The 19,678-nt window shown below is 38.6% G+C and overlaps 1 protein-coding gene across 6 annotated transcripts in view; it reads right to left on the bottom strand.

Annotated features, from left to right (window-relative positions):
• tp53bp2a (tumor protein p53 binding protein, 2a) overlaps positions 1 to 19,678 on the bottom strand; it is a 43,854-nt gene that overhangs the window by 4,528 nt on the left and 19,648 nt on the right. For 4 of the 6 annotated variants that reach the window (XM_088350811.1, XM_088350812.1, XM_088350814.1 and 1 more), the window contains 10 exons: positions 18,349 to 18,513; positions 15,982 to 16,029; positions 13,625 to 13,817; positions 13,323 to 13,376; positions 12,171 to 12,260; positions 9,652 to 9,773; positions 9,207 to 9,573; positions 6,180 to 7,012; positions 3,233 to 3,370; positions 3,016 to 3,149 (listed from right to left, as the gene is read on the bottom strand). In XM_088350811.1, the coding sequence (XP_088206937.1) occupies positions 3,016 to 3,149; positions 3,233 to 3,370; positions 6,180 to 7,012; positions 9,207 to 9,573; positions 9,652 to 9,773; positions 12,171 to 12,260; positions 13,323 to 13,376; positions 13,625 to 13,817; positions 15,982 to 16,029; positions 18,349 to 18,513 (2,144 nt within the window). The remainder of the gene's footprint in view (positions 1 to 3,015; positions 3,150 to 3,232; positions 3,371 to 6,179; positions 7,013 to 9,206; positions 9,574 to 9,651; positions 9,774 to 12,170; positions 12,261 to 13,322; positions 13,377 to 13,624; positions 13,818 to 15,981; positions 16,030 to 18,348; positions 18,514 to 19,678) is intronic. The other 2 variants (XM_088350816.1, XM_088350815.1) reach the window with 2 other exon arrangements.

Raw genomic sequence — 19,678 nt, 5'->3', positions numbered from 1 at the left:
ATCGGTTAAAGCAATATAAAAACCTGAAGAGTCGTTTAGGAGCTGAGCTGAAAGAGCCAGTTCTCTAGAAAAGAACTGGAATTCCCATCACTAATTGCGCTTTACAAGAACATACCTGTCAACATAGACTTTATCCCCATATTTTAAACGTTTTTTGTTAGGGACACGCCCGGAACACGTCTTAAGACTGTCCAACCTTGGGTTTCTCACAAAATTCTCTAAGAAACACTGCTTATGTGCGCACCCCATACAAGAAAAACTTGCATTTCCCAACACACAGAACTGATCTTGTGCTCTAGTTCTTTTTTTTTTAAAAATACATAGTGACCATTTGCTCACGCGCGCTCCTCACCCCTTTACCAGGCGGCCACGAGGAAGGAAACGTCTGGGGTGGCTGTGCGAGATGCAACAGGTGGACAACATAAAGGCAACCCTGTGACAGAAGTGCGCGCCCCGCTGACACTAATACCCAGGCATTTCCTCGTCCACCACCCTTGGAACCTCAACCCAGCCGCAGATTATGCAAGACCTCACTCGTTCGTTTGGTGCACGTGCTTTAAAGTCACAATATTATCATCTTATTTTTATATTGAATTACCATTATTGTGTGCTTTTAGTAATCAGGATTGTTGTCTTTGATAGTTACTGGGTTAAAATGGATGCTTTTTGGAGGCCAGGAATGGATTAATTGGTTTTCAGTTAATTAGAACTGGGAATACAAGATACAATAAATTCCAAATATGATGACCATTCAAGAATCAGTTAATCTCATAAGTAGAAGTAATACTATATATTTTAACATCTAGATCCTGGTTTTAATCATTCGGCCACACCCTATTAAACAGACAGTGTATCATTTAACATTTCCTCATTGAATAAAACAAAACAACATTGAAATTATAATTATATCAACTAGCATTTTTAAACACCCATAGGTCAGAATAGTATATCTATATTACAGAACATGAGCCTCACCTAGAGGAAACTGACATAATTATCTACAATCTACTGGTAAGAGAACTGAAACTTCAAAAAAGGCATACACATGTTTTTAGAAAAACAGTGCAGTTGTCGATTGGAATTGCATTCTTCGATGGCTTTTCCAGACTCATTTTCAGTTGCCTGACAAAATCCAGCGGTCTCTTTAAAAAAAGTTTTAAAAAAATCATAATAATACTGAATAAATCTAATCAAACATGATTTATAAATCCCAATTTGCACGTGTGTGTGCGTGTGTGCGCGCGTGCTCTAAAACGTAAAATTTTGCACAGTTGCCTCTTGGCATGTTTTTAGCTAGGTTTGATGTCAGTTCAAGTCCCCAATAAATACGAACAAAATCAATAAACTGCTTTCGTGTACAAGCGGCTCTGAGCTGCATGCAGTCATGCGGCTCTTTGGCACTCCCTAGTGGCTCCCTGGTGCTTTTTCAACAAACCACGGACCCAACAACCTCGCTCGAGTACAATGCCCAGCAACGCCAAGCCCGGCAACGCCGAACCATTATGCTGGTTTGAATTAATTCGATTGGGAAAAAAATCATAAGTAAAAGTACCATGTCCTAAAACATAAATACGCACATGTAAAAGGAAATTTAAGATCACATTAGAATGCAAACTTTTGACAAAATGAATTTTTATGTATAATTTTTATTTTCCTTATTTAGGAAATACTCAAAAAGTGGATATTTTATAGTGTTGAAAACATTTTTTTCAAAGCTAATACAGTACAGTTGTTTTTTGCAGTGTTTACGATCTGAAAATAACCCGTGATAGGCTAAATCTGTGAAGAAGCGCTTTTTATTTGTTTTACTTTATTATTATTAATTTCTCTAAGTTATTTTAAAAATTGCAGCATGGCGGCGCAGTGGTTAGCGCTTGTGTGGCACAGTTCATGTCATGGGAACCTGTCGTGGGTTCAAATCCAGCTCCAGACTTCCTGTGCGGAGTTTGTATGTTCTCCCCGTGTTTGTGTGGGTTTCCTCCGGGCACTCCGGTTTCCTCCCACATTCCAAAAACATGCATTTCAGGTGAATTGTCCGGTCCAAATTGTCCCTAGGTGTGAATGAGCGAGTGAGTTGTCTGTCCCCGTGTGCCCTGCGATTGGCTGGCAACCAGTACAGGATTTCCCCTGCCCACTGCCCGGAGATGGCTGGGATGGGCTCCAGCCCCCCCGCGACCCTAATGAGGATAAGCCGTACGGCTGATGAGATGAGATGAGATTTTAAAAATTAAATTCATTATCATACACTGAAACCAAAAGACAAACCATAAGACTGTTTAGCCAAATAGAATACAAAATACAATGCACTATGCAAATTGAAGGAGAAAAAACAGAACCGTGTAAAGTTATGCACGTTATAGTGAGGGATTACCTCTGAGGGGAACTTAAAATGTAGTGCTGAAAAAATATATATATTTTTTTTAATTTATGAAGCAAAGGCCAGATGAGGTGTAAAGAATCCAAAGCACAACAAAAATGGAACATGCATCTTTGAACACATTATAAATATTTGAAAAGTGTTTCAAATAATTTGATAAAATTTCACAATCTAATAACTTGGTTAGATCTCCTTCAAATGCCATTAAATTTTAAGACCATCTTTATGAAAAAAATAGCACTCGAGCCAAGAATCAATAAATAGTAATTGGTCTGCAATTACATAGCAATTTTTAATACAACACGGGAGACTGTTACCCAAGATATGCTTCATATGTTTAGAAGGAGCTGTATCAGTGATTTAATGTATGCCGTGTCGCACACTGGATTGAACACTTGTAAAATCATTCACATTATCCACATGCTTTTGAATTTCTCATTTTGAATAATAATAAATCTGGGGAATAATAATTCTATTGATCTTCAACATTCATACTGTTTAATTTAATTTGCCTTAATTGTGTGCTTCATTTAATACTTAGATCTCAAAATATATCATTTTTCAACACCCTGTATTGTGATTTTAACAAGAGGAAGAAACACAACTTTGCAAATCCAATTTAGTCCTGATAAACTCACCAGCCGTCGCTGTCAGCAGCATTGACATTTACGCCATACTGGACCAAAAATTTGACAATCTCCGTGTGCCCGGCACAGACGGCATTATGTAGAGCAGTGATACCTTCGTCATTGGGCTGGCTGGGGTCCTCCACCTAACATGAGGGAAGGATTTGAAGGGAATGTCAAATATGAAAACCAAACGGATAAAATGAACATAAATAATTTGAGCATTTACCTCATAGATAATTCTCTGTACCAAATCGAACTCTCCCTCCAGAGAGGAGTCGAGCAGCAGGGCCAGTGGGTTGAACTTGACTCTCATGTTATGGTTAATCCGTTCAGAGCCAAGCTTGCGCAGATTGGTCCTTTTGCCCTTTAAGATATGACCAAACAATGAGTACGCTGCAAAGGTGTCTGCTCCTCACAGCAGTATTCCTCAACTGAGGGGAGGGAGCTTTGCTGCCCAACTGGGAGGAGGAAATGGGATGTGATTTTGCACAATCAAGCCAAACCTCAAGAAACAACTTTCCTAATTAAGCATTATGCAACGTGATTAGCCCGGACAAAGAAAAAAGTTGCGATAGGGTCAAGGTAAATAGGCCACGGGATTGAATTAAAATTAGTTGCCATTCTGTCATAAACCCCACAAAAATTCAACCTTTATGGGTAAGGTCCAAGGGACGTGTAAACCGGTATTTACTTAACCAAGATTTTTAGGGAATAAAGGTGGGTGTTGAAGCCAGCAAGAAAAGAAGGCTGAACCTCTGATTAGTCTAAGTAAAAGAAAGAGCATTTTCTCCAACAAACAATAGCAGTACTTGATAGGGATTATACAATTATACAACGTTGATCCAGCTCATGACAGACAAAAAAATACAGGGAACCAAATAAATCTATGATTGATTATTTTTTAATAATTAGTATTCCACGCTTTTTTAAAGGAGTGGGGGTCGATTGAGGACACGTTAAAAAAAGTAAAATATTTTTAGATTAAAGAGCCCTCATGTTTTTTTTCCCACTGTGCCTCTCTACTTTTATACTACTTTTAGCAGAACTGTTAGGATTGATACACAGGAGGAAGGAGGACTGAGGAGGAGTGGTGGAGAGTGACTTCTAATGGTGAAAATAGAAAAATGCCTCCTTCAAGTAAGTCCAAACACCAACCCAAACCACCAAAAAAGATATTTTAAAAAAAAAAGGTTTATTCGACACGTTACATACTTGCATGCCCATTATGAACAAGCAGAGGCTGCAATAATGACACAAGCCAGGAGATGGCAGCAGCAAGTTCAAGATTCCGTACAGCACCTTTAAAGTTAGGCTATTAAAGGAGCTGTACGGAATTTGGTACTATCGTACTTTCGGCCGCCACCACTGGCTTGTGTCTGATAGCAATATTTGTAGAGCTAGTTCATAGTGTGCGTAAAAATACGAACATGTTGACGGACTCGAGACTGATGGAAAATAAAAATCAGAACTGGGACGTTGGACAGGACAAAAATTATGCCTAACGATTTGTATTGTAATAAAGCAAAGGGGAGACTTGATTGTCCAACCAGGGGTGCATTGATCTGGCAAGTTAGCCAATGTTTTATCCAGGGCTACCTAACAAAATTTAGGATTATTGTGGCTATGTTCAGGCAACTAGCAGGGTGATACGGAGCTACAAGTCCAGTTGGAATCAAGCAAAGGCATTTAACCTCTCAGCAATCCTGTAAAATTCACCTGACAAATGCTAGACATACCCAAAGTAAATTGAATGCTGCTGTTGAACTGTTTGGAGAATATGGACAGCTTTTGGTCTCTTTTGAAAGTTTTGACTCCCAACAGTAAACACTGCAAGTGCTTCTAACATTGAAGGTTTATTCTCGCCTGAATTTCATTTTTGCAATCACATGCCGGCAGGTAACTGTAGCATGGGCATCTTATCTGAAAAACAGCTTGGACAATAGCATAACGCCTCATCTGGTCCCGGGTCAAAGTGATCACAATCTGAAAAACGAAACGTTTGTATCTTACACATAATTCAAAGGGAATGTCTGGGCGTATCCAAAAGGACCAGGGACTGGTGACATTAAAGAGATTTTTGCTTCTAAACAGTCTGAAGCCTCGCTATCATACCAGCGGAATGTGAACAGGTTAATAGACATTTCCTGTTAAAAAAAAAAAAAAAGGTACTTGCTATTCTTCTCGGTATGCTATCTATTTTTACTCTACACCATAAATGCACATGTAACTACAGTGCCTTCTTACTTTTAGCATTTTCCATAAGTTGGTGGTATATTTTTCTATTCAGCGTAGTATGCTAAACTAACAGATAGAAAAAAAAAAAAAACGTGAGAACGAGCATTAAGTCACTCTTCACCACTTCCCCCCGCCCCCCATTCCTTCTTCCGAATGTGTGCCACCCTGAACAGCTTTAGTAACATAAAAACAGACAGGTGAAGTGGAAAAAAGCCAAATGGCTCTTTAAACTCTGTTGGCCATTGTTAACGCATACTTAATAGAGAAAATATGCGACTTTCGACTTTATAAAAGTTGAGATTAATGCGACCCTCCTTTAAACCATGGCTATGTTTTGAAACGCTTAAAATTTGGGGTTTACAGTTTTCAACAACTCTTCAGATTAAAATTTCAATTTTGAGTTAAGCATTGTTTGGAGGTTAAAGGCAGGGAAAAGGGGTGGGTTTTGAAGTTTTCAAATAAAGATTTCTTGTTTATGTTCTAAAATTCGTGGGAATGGTTAGAAGGGACACTGTTATAATTGGCCACTAAATGTTGATGTTTTGTGCGGTGCAACCAAAAATGAGTGCTGCAAGGCACAAGGAAGAATACAAACTACAGAGACGCGTAGTGGCCAGACCGCACAACATATCTTCTCAACTTTTGCCCAGCCTTTCACAAGATGGCAGAGAATCATCTCAACTATCTGTACGTGAGCCTCATACCATGTAAAATACAAAATTCTTGGTCTATGAGTGTCAGAAAAAAAGTTTATATAATAGTTCATGTATTTTTGCCTATTATCCTAATCAATACTGTTTTTTTGATGAAGGAAGAATTATTTCAGCACTAAGAGGTGATAATACACAATGTCCGTTTTAAAGCAGGGTAAAATGCTAGAATTTGGAACCTAAAATTTCAAATAAAGTAAATAAAACATCTTATAGATAAACTCTCACCGGAAGCAGCGCAACTTGACCGGTGACTTCAGGTGCTTTCATATTGAAAGTGTCCTCGTCAAGGCTGTCCTGCTCAGCTCCGCTGGGATACGGTGGTGGTGGGTAAGGAGGAAAGTCTTCTAGAAAGCCTTCTGGAGGCGGAGGAGGAAGGTTGGGAAGGGGTTCGTCCAGGCTGGCAGTGGGTGGCGGCGGGAAGAGTGCGTCTTCGGGCCGAGGTGCCGGGTGTGACGGAGGAGGAGGGGGAATGATGTGCTCTGTGTCAAGGATGCTGGAGGCTGGCCTGGCTAATTCAGCGGGGGTTGCAATTTGATTACCAAATGAGAGCTGAGGACCTTCTAGAGACCGCCCCACATCTAACGGAGGATTTTCAGTGGGTCCCAGAACGTGTGGTTCCACATATACCTCTGCCATCTGATCTGATTCACCAGAAAAGTTGGGAGCAATTGGCGTGATCACTGTGGTCTCCATGGCTGCAAGAGTAGTTTTCTGATAAAGGAGCTTTTGGATGTTAGGCCCTGCGGGTCCCTCGGGCTCTGTGATGGAGCTGCGCTTTTTAAGGGGTCTGGGGGCATTGTAGAGTTTCTTCCTGAGGGCTTCCAGGTCACCGTCGCTCTGGTGACGGTACGGGTTGGAAATGAACGGAAGTAGTTTGGTGGGGCTAAGGGGTCTCGGTATGCGCTCAGTCTCCCCTTGAGTGCCCTCGGTTGGACTGGGGCCGGTGTGGCCTGCTCCTCTGTGGTCCACCTCAGATTCAAGAGATGGGGAGCGGCGTTCAAGGTAAGGGTTCTCTGGGTGCAAGGAGCCTCCACTAGGAATAACTGGCTTTCCATACACTACAAACAAACAAAATGATAAGTCATGGAATGGGGTGTCCCTGAGTGCAAGTAAAAGCAAACAAACAGTAATTGCCTCATTAAAGAAAACAATTGCATACATTCGTATTTTTTGAATAGTGCATCTATGTACCCTGAGAAAAACATTTTTTCAGTCAAGAAATCAGTGCCTTGAGAATAATTTACATTTTACACTTTGCCAAGAAAAAAGTCCCACCATCAGTTAATTTTGCTTATTTTAAGTATAGGTTTTTTTATTTTAATCTATTTAAATTGATTTGTAGGAAAACAACGTTTTCACATTTTAATGTGAGTGGCATTTAATTCTACTTTTATAACTTGAAATCGTTTTTGTAGAGTATCAACATATTTATGCTAATACTAGTATCATTTTATTTTTATTTTCCATTATTATTATTATTATTCATTTTGTATTTCAAAAGACAAATCTTTAAAATTGTCTGAGATTTTTTTTATTCCAGTAGGAAATAAAATAAAGTTACGATCTACATTGGATGTTATTGCTTATTTCAGGATTCGGTTTCTTATGCATTTATTAAGATGAGCAAAATTATCTTTTTGGAGTATTTTTGAGCTATTATGTTTGATTTTACATGGATTTACTGTTAAAGGTACAGTAGACCCTTTGCTTACAACATTAATATGTTCTAAGCTAAAGATCGTAAAGTGAAGTTGGCGTATAGTTGCTTGAAGCTAATCCGTTACGAAACCCCAGTACACCAGATGAAAACATTACAGTAAGAAAGAATATGAAATGATCTGCATTTATATAGCGCTTTTCAAGTAAATGACTTCCCAAAGCGCTTAACATTGTGCTTCACATTTCCCAATAGCAGCATGATCTTTGCAGCCATGTAAGGCGCTAACCTGCTTATTGGGGGTTCAATATCTTACCCAAGGAAACTTCGACATGTAACACGGACAAGCCGGGATTCGAACTTGGATCCCTTAATCCTAAAACGATCGCTCTACCTCCTGAGCTACTGCCGCCCCAATATAATACTGTATTAAGTACTAGATTTGTGTAATCGACTAGCCTATCATTACCAGTAAATTAATATACATGTAAAACATAAAAAAAATTGTAGCATTAATGTAACGCGGCCTGACCTGGTAAAAAGGTGTATCGGGTGGATATAGTGTAGGGAGGAGACTGCGACAGACGATTAATAGTTGAGCCTTAAATGTAAAACGTTGCTTTTCATTGGCAACAATGAGTGTCCCCTAATCCTAATTCTAAATTGTGAGCTTTGTTTGCAGGGTTGTGTAGGGTTAGTTTAACTGGATTACTTTCAATTACTTTTGGATTACTCAAATACCAAATATGCTAATAAAAGACAAAAGAAACTAAATATGAATACAATTACTAAATTTTGTGCAGGCTTTTGGAGTAACGGAACACAAGGAATGGCAAAAATGATGTTGGCAAGCTGTTTGGATTTATTTTCATTTTGTTTCTGTCGCATTTTGTTAGTTTTGCCGGAGATCAAAGAGATCAAAGCCAGGAGAGAGAGCTTTCCACGTGCAGTGAGTCATAATTTTATTCATATTTAGTTTATTTTGTCTTTTATTAGCATATTTGGTATTGGAGTAATCCAAAAGTAATTGAAAGTAATCCAGTTAAAGTAACCCTACCTAACCCTGTTCGTTTGCATAGTTATCATGTTTTTACTATCCCCTTTAGAATCACTGCAAGCCAAGGGACCCATACACAAATAAATACAGTACAAATAAAACAATATTGTATCACTGACTCAGAAAGTTTTTACGAAATACACAGGATTCTAAACTGAATGAAAAGCAAGGAATTGTGGGGAGGTACTTAAGGCAGTAGAATATCTGCATTTTCATGATGCCGTAAGGCAAACCAATAGCAGACCAGCATATTATTTGGTGTGGACCAATAGCAGTGGACCAATAGCAGAAGGCATCATAGACACGTGACTGTAGTTACACACCGACACCCAAAGTTAGAATGCATACGTTTTTGGACACGCAAAGTAATTTGTTGTTGATGACATATAGTGGAGAAAATGCCATAAAGCGAAAACATCGTAAGGCAATAAGGCTGTATACCTAAAGTCTACTGTACATGAAAAATCTCAAGTCACTGCTAGTACCCTTAGGCGAAATATTTCAGAACCAGTGATACAAACGTTTTTATCTGGCTTACCACTGACAAAGCCATTGGTACGACCCTGAGACCTGTTTAAGGCCCCCTGGATTCCAGCTTGCTGAGTGTACATGGAATAAATTGAGCTGGCAGCGAGGGTCTGTGGCTTGGATGATGGCAGCTCTGGTGTGAAAGGTCGCACGGTGGCTGCGGGTGGAGGTTCCTGCTTTGGAGGGAGGGGAAGAGTCTGGCTCTGGGTGGGCTGCAGAGGGACGTGACCGTGGCCAGGCTGGGGTTGGCCGCTGTGTGGCTTAGCTTTGGGGAAGGTGCCCGTATTGAGTCCCTGTCGGCCATATGGGATGACATTTGGGCCTTTGGGTTTGGTAGGCACAGGTGGTGGGACCTTGACTGGAGCCTTTGGAGCCGACTAAGAAGACAAAAAGACGAAACCCGTTGGATTATGTTTTTTCCCCAAAGGGTAGAATTCATTTGCTTTGCTTCTCACCTGGGAATCCCTGACCAAGTCATCACTGCTCTGGTTTTTGCGTAGTGAGGTGGCGGGAACCTCGGTTGGCTCAAACATGGAAAATGGACGCACCTTCTTGTCTCTCTTGGCCTCAGTGTCATCTAATCATAAATTCCAAATGAAAATATTTCTATGTGGTGAATATTACATGACTGTTTCGGAAAAAAAGGTTGTTTTTTTCTAGTAAAATAAGCGAAAAATTGTGATTATGGCTTAAAGCCTACTCCAGAGGCTCCCCTACTTATGGCCATTCGATTTACGTCAAACTGTAGATACGAACAGTTTTTCTGGGATGTCAAAAAATATCCGGACATTGCTATGAGTTAGATTTTGTACTGTGTGCACCTTTTACATAGTACAGGACATTACGGTAATGCTTCTTTACGCCGCTACCAACGCGTGGCACTGTGAGAGGTCACCCAGCTTCCATCCAAAAGTAAAAAAATCCTCTTCCTATTCCTAGTCCATGTGTAAACATCTCTCCTTCACCTGCTCGTAATTCCACCGGTGCCACCAATGTAGCGTGTCGTTTTATGTGAGTAATGGATTACTCCTCGCACATGAAAAAATACACTTACGGTCTCTTTGGAGAGTGACAATCGTCAGCACCTGTATTGTGAACACACCTAGCTCTTTCCAAAACTACAATCTCGCAACAACTCTCGCGACATTCGTCGCCCTACTGACATCATTCATGCGCACTTCACGTTTTACGCTTACACTATCTCCAGCGCTCTAAGAACTTTGACATTCTTATTATTTGACATCTCGTGCATCCATTCAATGTGGTTAGTGCAAAGTGTAAAGAAGAAGCGAGCTGTTTCTTTTGAAATGAAAGTGGAATAAGAAAGCATAATGCGTTAGAGAAAATGGTCGGAAGGCTTTTTTTCTGCCACTTTTTACCACGGGGAAGAACCTCTTCCAAAAGTAAGTTAAACTTCACTTTATGGAGTTTATTATTTTATGAAATGTTTAGTCTTTGATACAAAACAATAGAGGTTACTTATACAAGCCTTAAATATACTTATATAAACCTTAAACATACAAAATATAGCACTGAAACAACTTACGGACAATCGTCCTGAACCCAACTTGTTGGTAAGTCAGGCAGCGTCTGTAGTATACTTTTTTTCATGATATTCGAATATTTTGAGTTGAGACATTTGAGTTTTATCTAGACAAGCTATATTAAAACAATTAACTTTTTGCAATATTCCACGTGATTTTAATGAATCCAGAACATATCTTTCTTTTTTGATTACATTAAAGAAAATAAAGTATTTCATTACAATTTAGTGATACCTCTACATCTGAGATTAATTTGTGTTTGTATCTAAAATTGCTCATATAAAAAGATAATTTTCCAGATATGACATAATTGAAGCACACTAACAAACATCATCATCTGTGGAGTAGGCAAATGCAAGCATCTCTGCACAGTGAAGGACTCAATCACTATCGTCCGAGCTGGGGAGAAGCCACCGTCAAGTACCAGAATGACTTAATCTGGATTGCTGAAATTCCATCATCAATGTAGCCTGATTTACTGCTTTTTTGGGGGGCTTCCATACAGATCGTTCTCCTGGAACTCACTGTACCCTTGGAGGATCGTATCGAGGTGGCCAATGAGAGGAAGAGAGCAAAATATGCTTAGCTAGTGGAGGAGTGCCGTAGCAACGGGTGGGATCAAAGTGGGATGCAGATGTTATGCTGGCCAGTATTTCTGCAGGGCCCAGTAAGTGAAAGGCCATAAAGGAGGTCACAGAGGCAGCAGAGGTTGCCTCAAAGATATGATTTAGGAGGAAAGTCACGGGTAAAGTAGAGTACCTGGAAACAAGCTGGGGCCTGATCCACCCTAGCTGGGTTTCCTGGGTTAGAGTGTATGATGCTTAAAAGAACCGAATATCTCTGTGACCCGATGTTACATCACTGATGACATGCCAAGGTTGCATCAGTGTTTGTATGTTAGAAGCAAAATAATCCGTTCCCAGCCTCTTAATATCATCCAAATAACCCTAAACATCAATAAAGCACATCCTCCTGATTACTAAAAACACATTTAAAGAGATGCAATGCAGTTGAAAAGAGCGCAGGACCAGACCTGCAAGGCTGAAAATGCATATGCTAACTGGAACGAGTTGATGCAGTTGGTGAGCGGTTGCCAGTGTACTGTCTGGAAATTCTCACAACTTGGATTTTTTTCTCATGTGTCAGGCAGGATTTTTGTTCCAACAAAACAGTTCATATCTCGAATTTCTCATATTTTAAACAGTTTGTATGTAAAAGTATCACCGTTTACATTTTCTTTATTTTGTACTACTGCTAAGTGATATTAACTTAAAATAAAATGATTTATTTTACAATATATTTAATATTTAATTAAATAAAAAAATAAAAATGAATAAAAATTGACAATATTGAAGTCCTAAATTTATTGACCATGCATATTTTTCCTTTTAACATACAAGGTACTTTAATTGCTCAGAAATACTTCGTACCTTGGTCTTTGTGGGGATGAGATGCCATTCGAGGGAGTGTTGAAGAAGCTTGAACATGGCTGTTGGGTTCCAGTTTTGATGATTGGTTTCCTGAAAAAAAATACACTTAAAAGCAGAGTATGGAAACAATAATATGCAATTTGTAGGAGAAGGCTCGCTTATTCTGTTTTAGAATGGTTCTTTTTCATTCATAAACATTACACTTACAACTTATTATTATAACTTGGGTCAGTCTCGAAAAAATATGTAGTAAATATTTTTTGCCTATTTGTCCTGCCAGTCTTTTATTTCATTTTTCTCTTTAAATCTTTATAACATCTTTACCCTAGAGTGTCAGGTCTACTCTTGTTGCATACAATGCTTTACAACGTTGATATCTATGACAATAAAAACAACTAATTTCTATTCAAAAACCGTTTTTTCACATATTTTTTTAATTATCCTCAGCGGTTAAATGGTAAATTAACATAAATGTCTATACCTCAAAAACCTTTAAGTGTGGGATAAACACTTGCAATTTTAAAAGGGGAATTGAAAACCAGAAAATACCACATGAGAACAAATTCATGATATTGCCACTTATAAAAAACAACTTTTTTTCCCTCTACCTTTTCTTTTGGCTCGGAGTTCTTTCAGTGGGTGAAGTAAGAATATGGCTTCTGAGATGCATTGCAAAAGGGGGGAAACAGAGTACTGGCATGAGCTGGAAATGTTGGCTTGTCCTTGAAGTGGCCTACTCTTAATAACGAAACCCATCATTGAAACGTCCCAAGATGCAATAAATGCCATTTAAAATTTTAGACTGCAAAACGACAGCGTGACTGATGATAGGATTGCTCGATGGAGGGTGTCTAATCAAAGAGAAATACGTAGGATTTCTCTTGTTGAAAATAGCATATTTCCTCATATTCTGCTAGAGGTTTATTCAATTTACGTCAGACTAAAAGTCAATTAAAGCCTCGATTTGTAAAAGTGCATTTTTACAAAACAAATTTATGAGGAGCATTTTTGGACTGGGATGCTCAGGGCTGCATTCAAATGAAGCAAAAGGGCATCACAAGGTCACTGCAAGACAAGAGACAAGGCAAAGCTCTTCTGAAAGCTAATGATGCTCAGCAACAAGCACTGCAAACCAATAGAATAACGCTCTACCTTCTGAGCTCAGAGTGACGTCACAAGCACCGGGAGTGACACACATCTCTGCTCCTGAGTTGGGGGCAGCAGAGTCTTATCAAATGTCAACATTTTCTTTGTTTATACTTTGTACAGTTTTGTCAATTCAGACAAGTTGATCAAGTGCTGAGGCAGGTTTTTGTAACGATCTGCATTTTTCCATGGTCATGCAACACATATCACTTTTGAAAATGTGAAAGCTCAGTGAACATTGTTTAAAAATGTGCCTTACTTTGCCCACAGGGTTTTGGTCTTGAAATCAGCATTCAGTGTTTACTCACCTGGTCTAACCTTGCCTTGTAGATCACGTGTCTGCAAAGTAGGAGTTGTGTCTGTGTAGGCAGGTTTTACAAGCAACTCGTGTTTGGCTGAACCACCGCGAGGGAGCGTCGATGACTGGATGTATGGGCCGACAGCTGCCACGCGTGACGGACCACCAGACTGTTGTTGACTTGCAGGGACATCAGGAGGCATCTTCAGAAAAAAATAAATACAATAAACAACCCCATAAAATAATGTTTTTGGTTTTGTTCAAATTAATACCAATACAATCCCAAAATTTTTAGTAATCGATTAAGATATCAAAAACTGATATGTTTAGTACATCAAATTATTTTCCCACTGCAAAATAGGAATTAAATGTCAATCCAAACATATTTTCCTTAAAGGTGCTGTACAGAATTTTGAACTTTCTTACTCGCTGACGCCATCTTCTGGCTTGTATTATTATTGAAGCATGTGTCAACCTCCTTGTGTTGTGCAAGTCCATGCATATCTTGGGCAAGGTTTACACTGCAGAGCTCAATGCTCAATGCACCTAAGGCAGAGCCTCACCCTCAAACCCAAAGGGCCAATCACAGTGCGCGTAGCCAACCAAATAGGGTAGGACATTCTTTGTTCCCACTCCTATTGCATTGCGTCATTTTTTTTTTTTTGGGGGGGGGGGTTCCATTTTACATTTCACTTTTAAAATGGTCAAACAGTGTGCAAGGGGTTCATGCAAATCTGATACAAAGTATTATGAGAGGCTGGACGATAGTGGTTTTTTTTTTACTTTTTGCCAAGCCACATCTAAATCGTGTCATCTTTGAATTAAGTTACTGGTATGAGGTCGTCCACAGAACCCACTCAAAATAGTTAAAGTTAATAGGGATGTCTATATCTGTTTTAAGGTAAGTCAACATAGTATTTGAGTCTTTGCTGGAGAGGAATAAAAAGTTATTTAAAACGTTAATATCTCCAGCGATTTTGGTGTGAAATCTGATGTTTTTGTAAGATCGTTCACATTTCTAACTAAATTCCACTTCTATCCGACTTGATCTTCTTTGTGAACGCCACGAGTGTCCAGTATGCCCAGAAGCGGACACGTGAGGTCACATGCAATGTGCTCAGTGATTGCGAAAGTAAGTACTAATGGATGTTATTGTCACAACAGGGTGCATCTAGCAAATTTAAAGCTATTGTGCTCCAGGAGGCAGCACGTGTACAACTTGTTAATTTTCAGAGGAAAATTAAGAGGAGAGCCACGTTTTGGACTATGGCTTTTTGTGCAGCAGTGGCAGCAATGTCTCTCCACTTCCTCCCACCCTTGTTGAAGGCAGAATAGAGACGTCCGTTGCCTGTCAAGAATGTGCAGGTCGCATGAATGTGTCTTGACAGTTCATAAAGTCGCATTCCAAAAGATCAGATATGCATCGGATTTAGGACAGCATATTAAAGTAGTCTGGTGTGAAAATAATCAGATATGTGCCATTCAGGCAGAGTTTAACATACCGGATATAAGTCCGGCTCTTGCATAAAAATCTGGTTTTCCTAAAGTCTGAACTAGCTTTAGACACTCCCGAATAAAGTCTTTGTTTTTCATCTTTGGCACTTGGGTTGGTGTTTGGACTGTACTTTAAACAGGCCTTTTTACTCCTACCATTTTCATGCTACACGAATAAAAAACTGCAGTGACGGGTAAAAAGTCACTTTACAACAAACCCTAACCTTCCCTACACAAACACTCCACGGCCCATACAGCTTTGTTTTTTGTTGGTTTACCCTTTTAACTTCCAACAAATAACAAAACAACCTAAACCCGCCTTATATTCATTATTATACAATTTTTTTTTAAATCATTGCATTTTAACTCACGTTTCTTATTTTTATGTCATCATGTTAAACACTTTTTCTATTTGGCCTCCTTCGTCATTCTTTTACTTTTGCTAAACAGATTGATTGGTTGATAGCGATTTTCCATACCTTTAATGTCAGAGCTCCCATATTGTTACAAAGCCTTGTATCGGCTAACGTTGAGAGTACCAATACCTTAAAAAGTACATCAGTACTTACTCCTTACTAAATATAATTCATGGACGTTTGGAAATGTGAACGTCAGGGGAAGATACCAGAGACAAAAGATTTTAAATACCGACAAGACTGTCATTAAAGAGCCTTCACTTTCAATCTGAAGATAGTACTTCAACCTTAAAATGTCAGCGCACAATTTGTCAACTTGGATTAAAATGTAAACATGCGTCTTCCATGAAAAATTACGCCTGTGTTAAAGAGCCAACTAAACCAGCGCAAACAAATTGCATATATTAGAGAAAAAATGGGAAACAGATGTTCCTCCGCCGACACTAGTCTTTATTACCTGGGGATGTGTGTCTTTTGAAGGCTTCTCTTTACTGGAATAGCCATTCTTGGGAGAACAAAAGCACAAAATTGCAAGAGCAGTTCAAAAATAATAAACAAAAAAACAGTCCTTTTTAGTTCCTATGAAGTTTGCCCCCCCTTATCCTAGGCTCTGCTAAATTCTGTGACTCATACTGAAAGACAAGGTTTAAGTAGGATGTGTGTTAGATGTAAGCCGCCCACTGGTGGTTGTGTCGGAAGAGCGTGCCCGTTTAGGATTGATTAAGCCTTTGTGTCGTTTTGAAAAAGGCCATGCTCATTGTGATTCCGGGCAGAGTGGGTGAATCACCTCTGCGCAAGAACCTTTTCTGGACCCCCATTCTAAAGGAGACGTACTTTATTACACATGACAAAAATTAAACCACAAGAAAACAAGTACCTAGTAAATATCCTTTAAAATTAAGCAGGTATATCACGTTAAATTAGCATTCTAAAAGCGTTATTTTAATCGCAGAAAGCCATTTAAGCTTCATCAAGTAGACACAATTTTTATCAATCTAAAAATGCAAACAACCCACAAAGTATAAAGTTATTTGAATGGCAAAAAAATGGATTTCTGATTGGTGCTTGACCACTGAATAACTGTAATGTCCTTTTTAGTTCGCAAGTGAGTTTTGTTCATGCCCCACGTTAAGGCCTTGTACACTTTTTGTATGGTTTGATCGATTATCCACATGCAAATGCCGATTTGGGGCATCAAAAACATAGGTTTTTAAAATCTCCGATCAAAGTGACAATTTGTAAATTATGTGTTTGGTGTGACTGCGTGTCTACGCTAAGAAATTGGGAGGCACCTTTGAAATGTCACCGTCATGCGGCACATTTTTTTCTACGTCACACATGAGACCATTGTTTACATTTCCAACCAGCATGGATGCCTTTGCAGTGGGAATAACACTAAAACAAGATGAAGTTTTAGCCTCTTTGTGTTTTCAGTCTCTATTTTAAACTACACAGGTAGAGGATAAAACTATGAAAAATTATTTTTCGACATTTTGGGGTCAGCCCTTTTTTCTGTTTTCATTTCAACAGCCAGGTTAATTAGTTGTGTTTCAAATTCATCGTAACCTTCTTTCTGAAATAAAAGGAGAGAAAATATTAACAAACCTCCAGATGTTTTGCTCCTCACTCCTGACATTAATGCGTTCTTGTAGTGAATGGCGAACCATCACCATGCTATCTCCCGCTAGTGTAAAATAGGTTGCCTGCACCCTTTACTTGTTTTGGTAGGCTGAATGCTGAAATAGTGTGTGCGACAGTAGATAGTTGTGCCGATTTTTTGGGCAGGTATTTAATATGGTGATTGTGCAGGAGCCTGCATAACTGATCCTAGCACAATGTTTTGCAACTTGAGGATGTGACGTTCACATGGAAGCTTACTCTGATTAGAAAGAATTTCACAATTGCCATCTTAAGGCCTGACAGTGGTATGAATGTACTGAAAAAGCTATTGAGGACACAGGTGGATGCCGTCTTTCCTATAAATGTAGTGGCGTATACAATGCAATTTTTCTTGAAGGAAGGGTTTAGGATCTTCGGTTCTTCAAAACTTGGAGGCCCTTACTTTACTTTTAACCTGTCAGACAGGATTATCTTGGTGAATGAATAGCGGGTATAATCAAACTATTGTCTGCAATTACACAGCTTTAAACACAAAAATAAAGATTTTTGGGGGGAGAAAATTTTTGGGAAAATGTTAAGTTAGTGGGCCCAATAAATTGAGAGAGGATTTACTTTACAGAATATTCTTGCTATGCTTCAAAATCATCACAATTATTTATATACAAGACTTAACACCTGATAAGGTATATAGTGCATATGCTATTGTATTAGACAATAGTGATTTTTACCATGTTTGTTTCATTACAAAGCCTTCTCTCTCGTGTTTTTCTTTTCCACTTTCAAAAAAAGGATGTCTGCTCTTTTAAGAAAGATATTCAATCTCGCCCTTTTTCCTGTTGCAAGCCATTGAAGATAACATCTCCCCTTCCCTGGCTTGTTTACATTGTCATCACGGTTCTTGTACGTCTATTTATATGACGAGGGAATTTGTTCTCTCCTCGTGACTCAACAGAAATGGAACATGAATGGGTCTCGGTAGAGTCTCGTAAAAAAATAATAAAAAAAAAAAAATTGTAGCCTTAATATTAAGTCAAGTCAAGTCAAGTCAAGTCAAATTTATTTATATAGCCCTTAATCACAAAAATGTCCTCTCCTCTCCTCTCCTCTCTAGTTGGAATACAGTCCCCTAAGGAACGCTTTCCATTATAGTATTATTTGGTCAACTTTGATTTCATTTTGGTTTAATAATGTATACAGTTCTTACTGGTACGTTCTCCTTCTGCTGCAGAGCTGCTTTCTTCTTCCAAAGCCGATCGCGAAGCTCATTGATTCGCTTGTCCATGGCGACAGCCTCCATGTTACGTTTGTTCAGGTTGTCACGCTGCTGCTGAAGTTTTGAGTTTTGGTCCTGGTTGAGCTTGTTCCTTAGCTAACAAGAAAAAAATACATAATTTTAAAATAAACTCAATGTACATGGTTTATAATGTTTTTTCCCTTACAGAAAAATACCTAATGTATGCTGCAAGAAAATGACAAAAGCATTTTTCAAGATGCTTAGACCAATAAAGTTTAGACAATAATGCAGCTAATTTATGCATTTTTACTGCCAATTTATAGATATATTTTTAACAGGCACAAGCTATGGAGACAATCAGCTTCTCATTCAAACACAAATTTATTGAAGCAGTCTAGCGTTTACATCGTTTATTGTGGAAGAGATTATATACCATCTGTGTTGCACTAAAATAAAAAAATCCACACTGAGGAGTTTGAGTGATCCTTATCCAGATTGTATTTGCTGCCTCCTCAAATTACCAATAAACAACCAAAAATGTGCCAGTTTCAACATAAAATTTGTAAGCCAAGATAGACCAGACCACCAAATGTTATCTGACTTAAAATGTAAGGCATGGACGCATTGTTTAAGACAAACACCATCACACTCAACAAACGATGTGCTGGGTCGTGTTTCTTAACAGAATAATTTGTTATCACTGTAAATGTGCTTTTTATAACCAGTGAATGGAAATTGAAAGCCCGATTTAAAAAAAAAAAAAAAAAAAAAAAAAAAAAACATCCAGGGCTTTTCTTATAGATTTGGACACACTTCTATGATGCACATAAAATCGAAATGTAAAATTCCCCAAACTCAGGTGCTGAAGTTGTCATTTGGGCGTAGTGGTTGAGTGCCATTTTGTGACTTAACAATGTGCGCAAGTGTCCCCAAGTTGGATAAACTGTAGTGGAAATGAATTCAAATCTTGTTTGGCTTGGTTACAAATACACGGTTATTTTTTAATAACCGTGTATTTCTAACGAATACCACAGGTGATTAAATTTTAATGAGAAAAATATGCTTTATAAATGAATTGTTTTTACACTAATTTTACATTTATTTTGGCAACATAATTTTTCATTTTTGAATGCCTACCACAAAGCTATTATCTGTCCTCCATCTATTATTTGGTTATCAGTAGAGCTGTAAGTAATAGATATCTGGAAAGGTAATTGTTGAGTGGGAAACTACAATTGTCCGTTCGGACTAAGGAAACCGAAAAACAAAATAATAAGGTCAATATTCTGGTCTATAATTG

Source organism: Urocampus carinirostris, chromosome 13 (assembly GCF_059441175.1).
Source record: "Urocampus carinirostris isolate Australia breed hairy pipefish chromosome 13, RoL_Ucar_1.0, whole genome shotgun sequence".
Classification (NCBI taxonomy): Eukaryota; Metazoa; Chordata; class Actinopteri; order Syngnathiformes; family Syngnathidae; genus Urocampus; species Urocampus carinirostris.
This window is presented reverse-complemented; position numbering and strand designations above follow the sequence as displayed.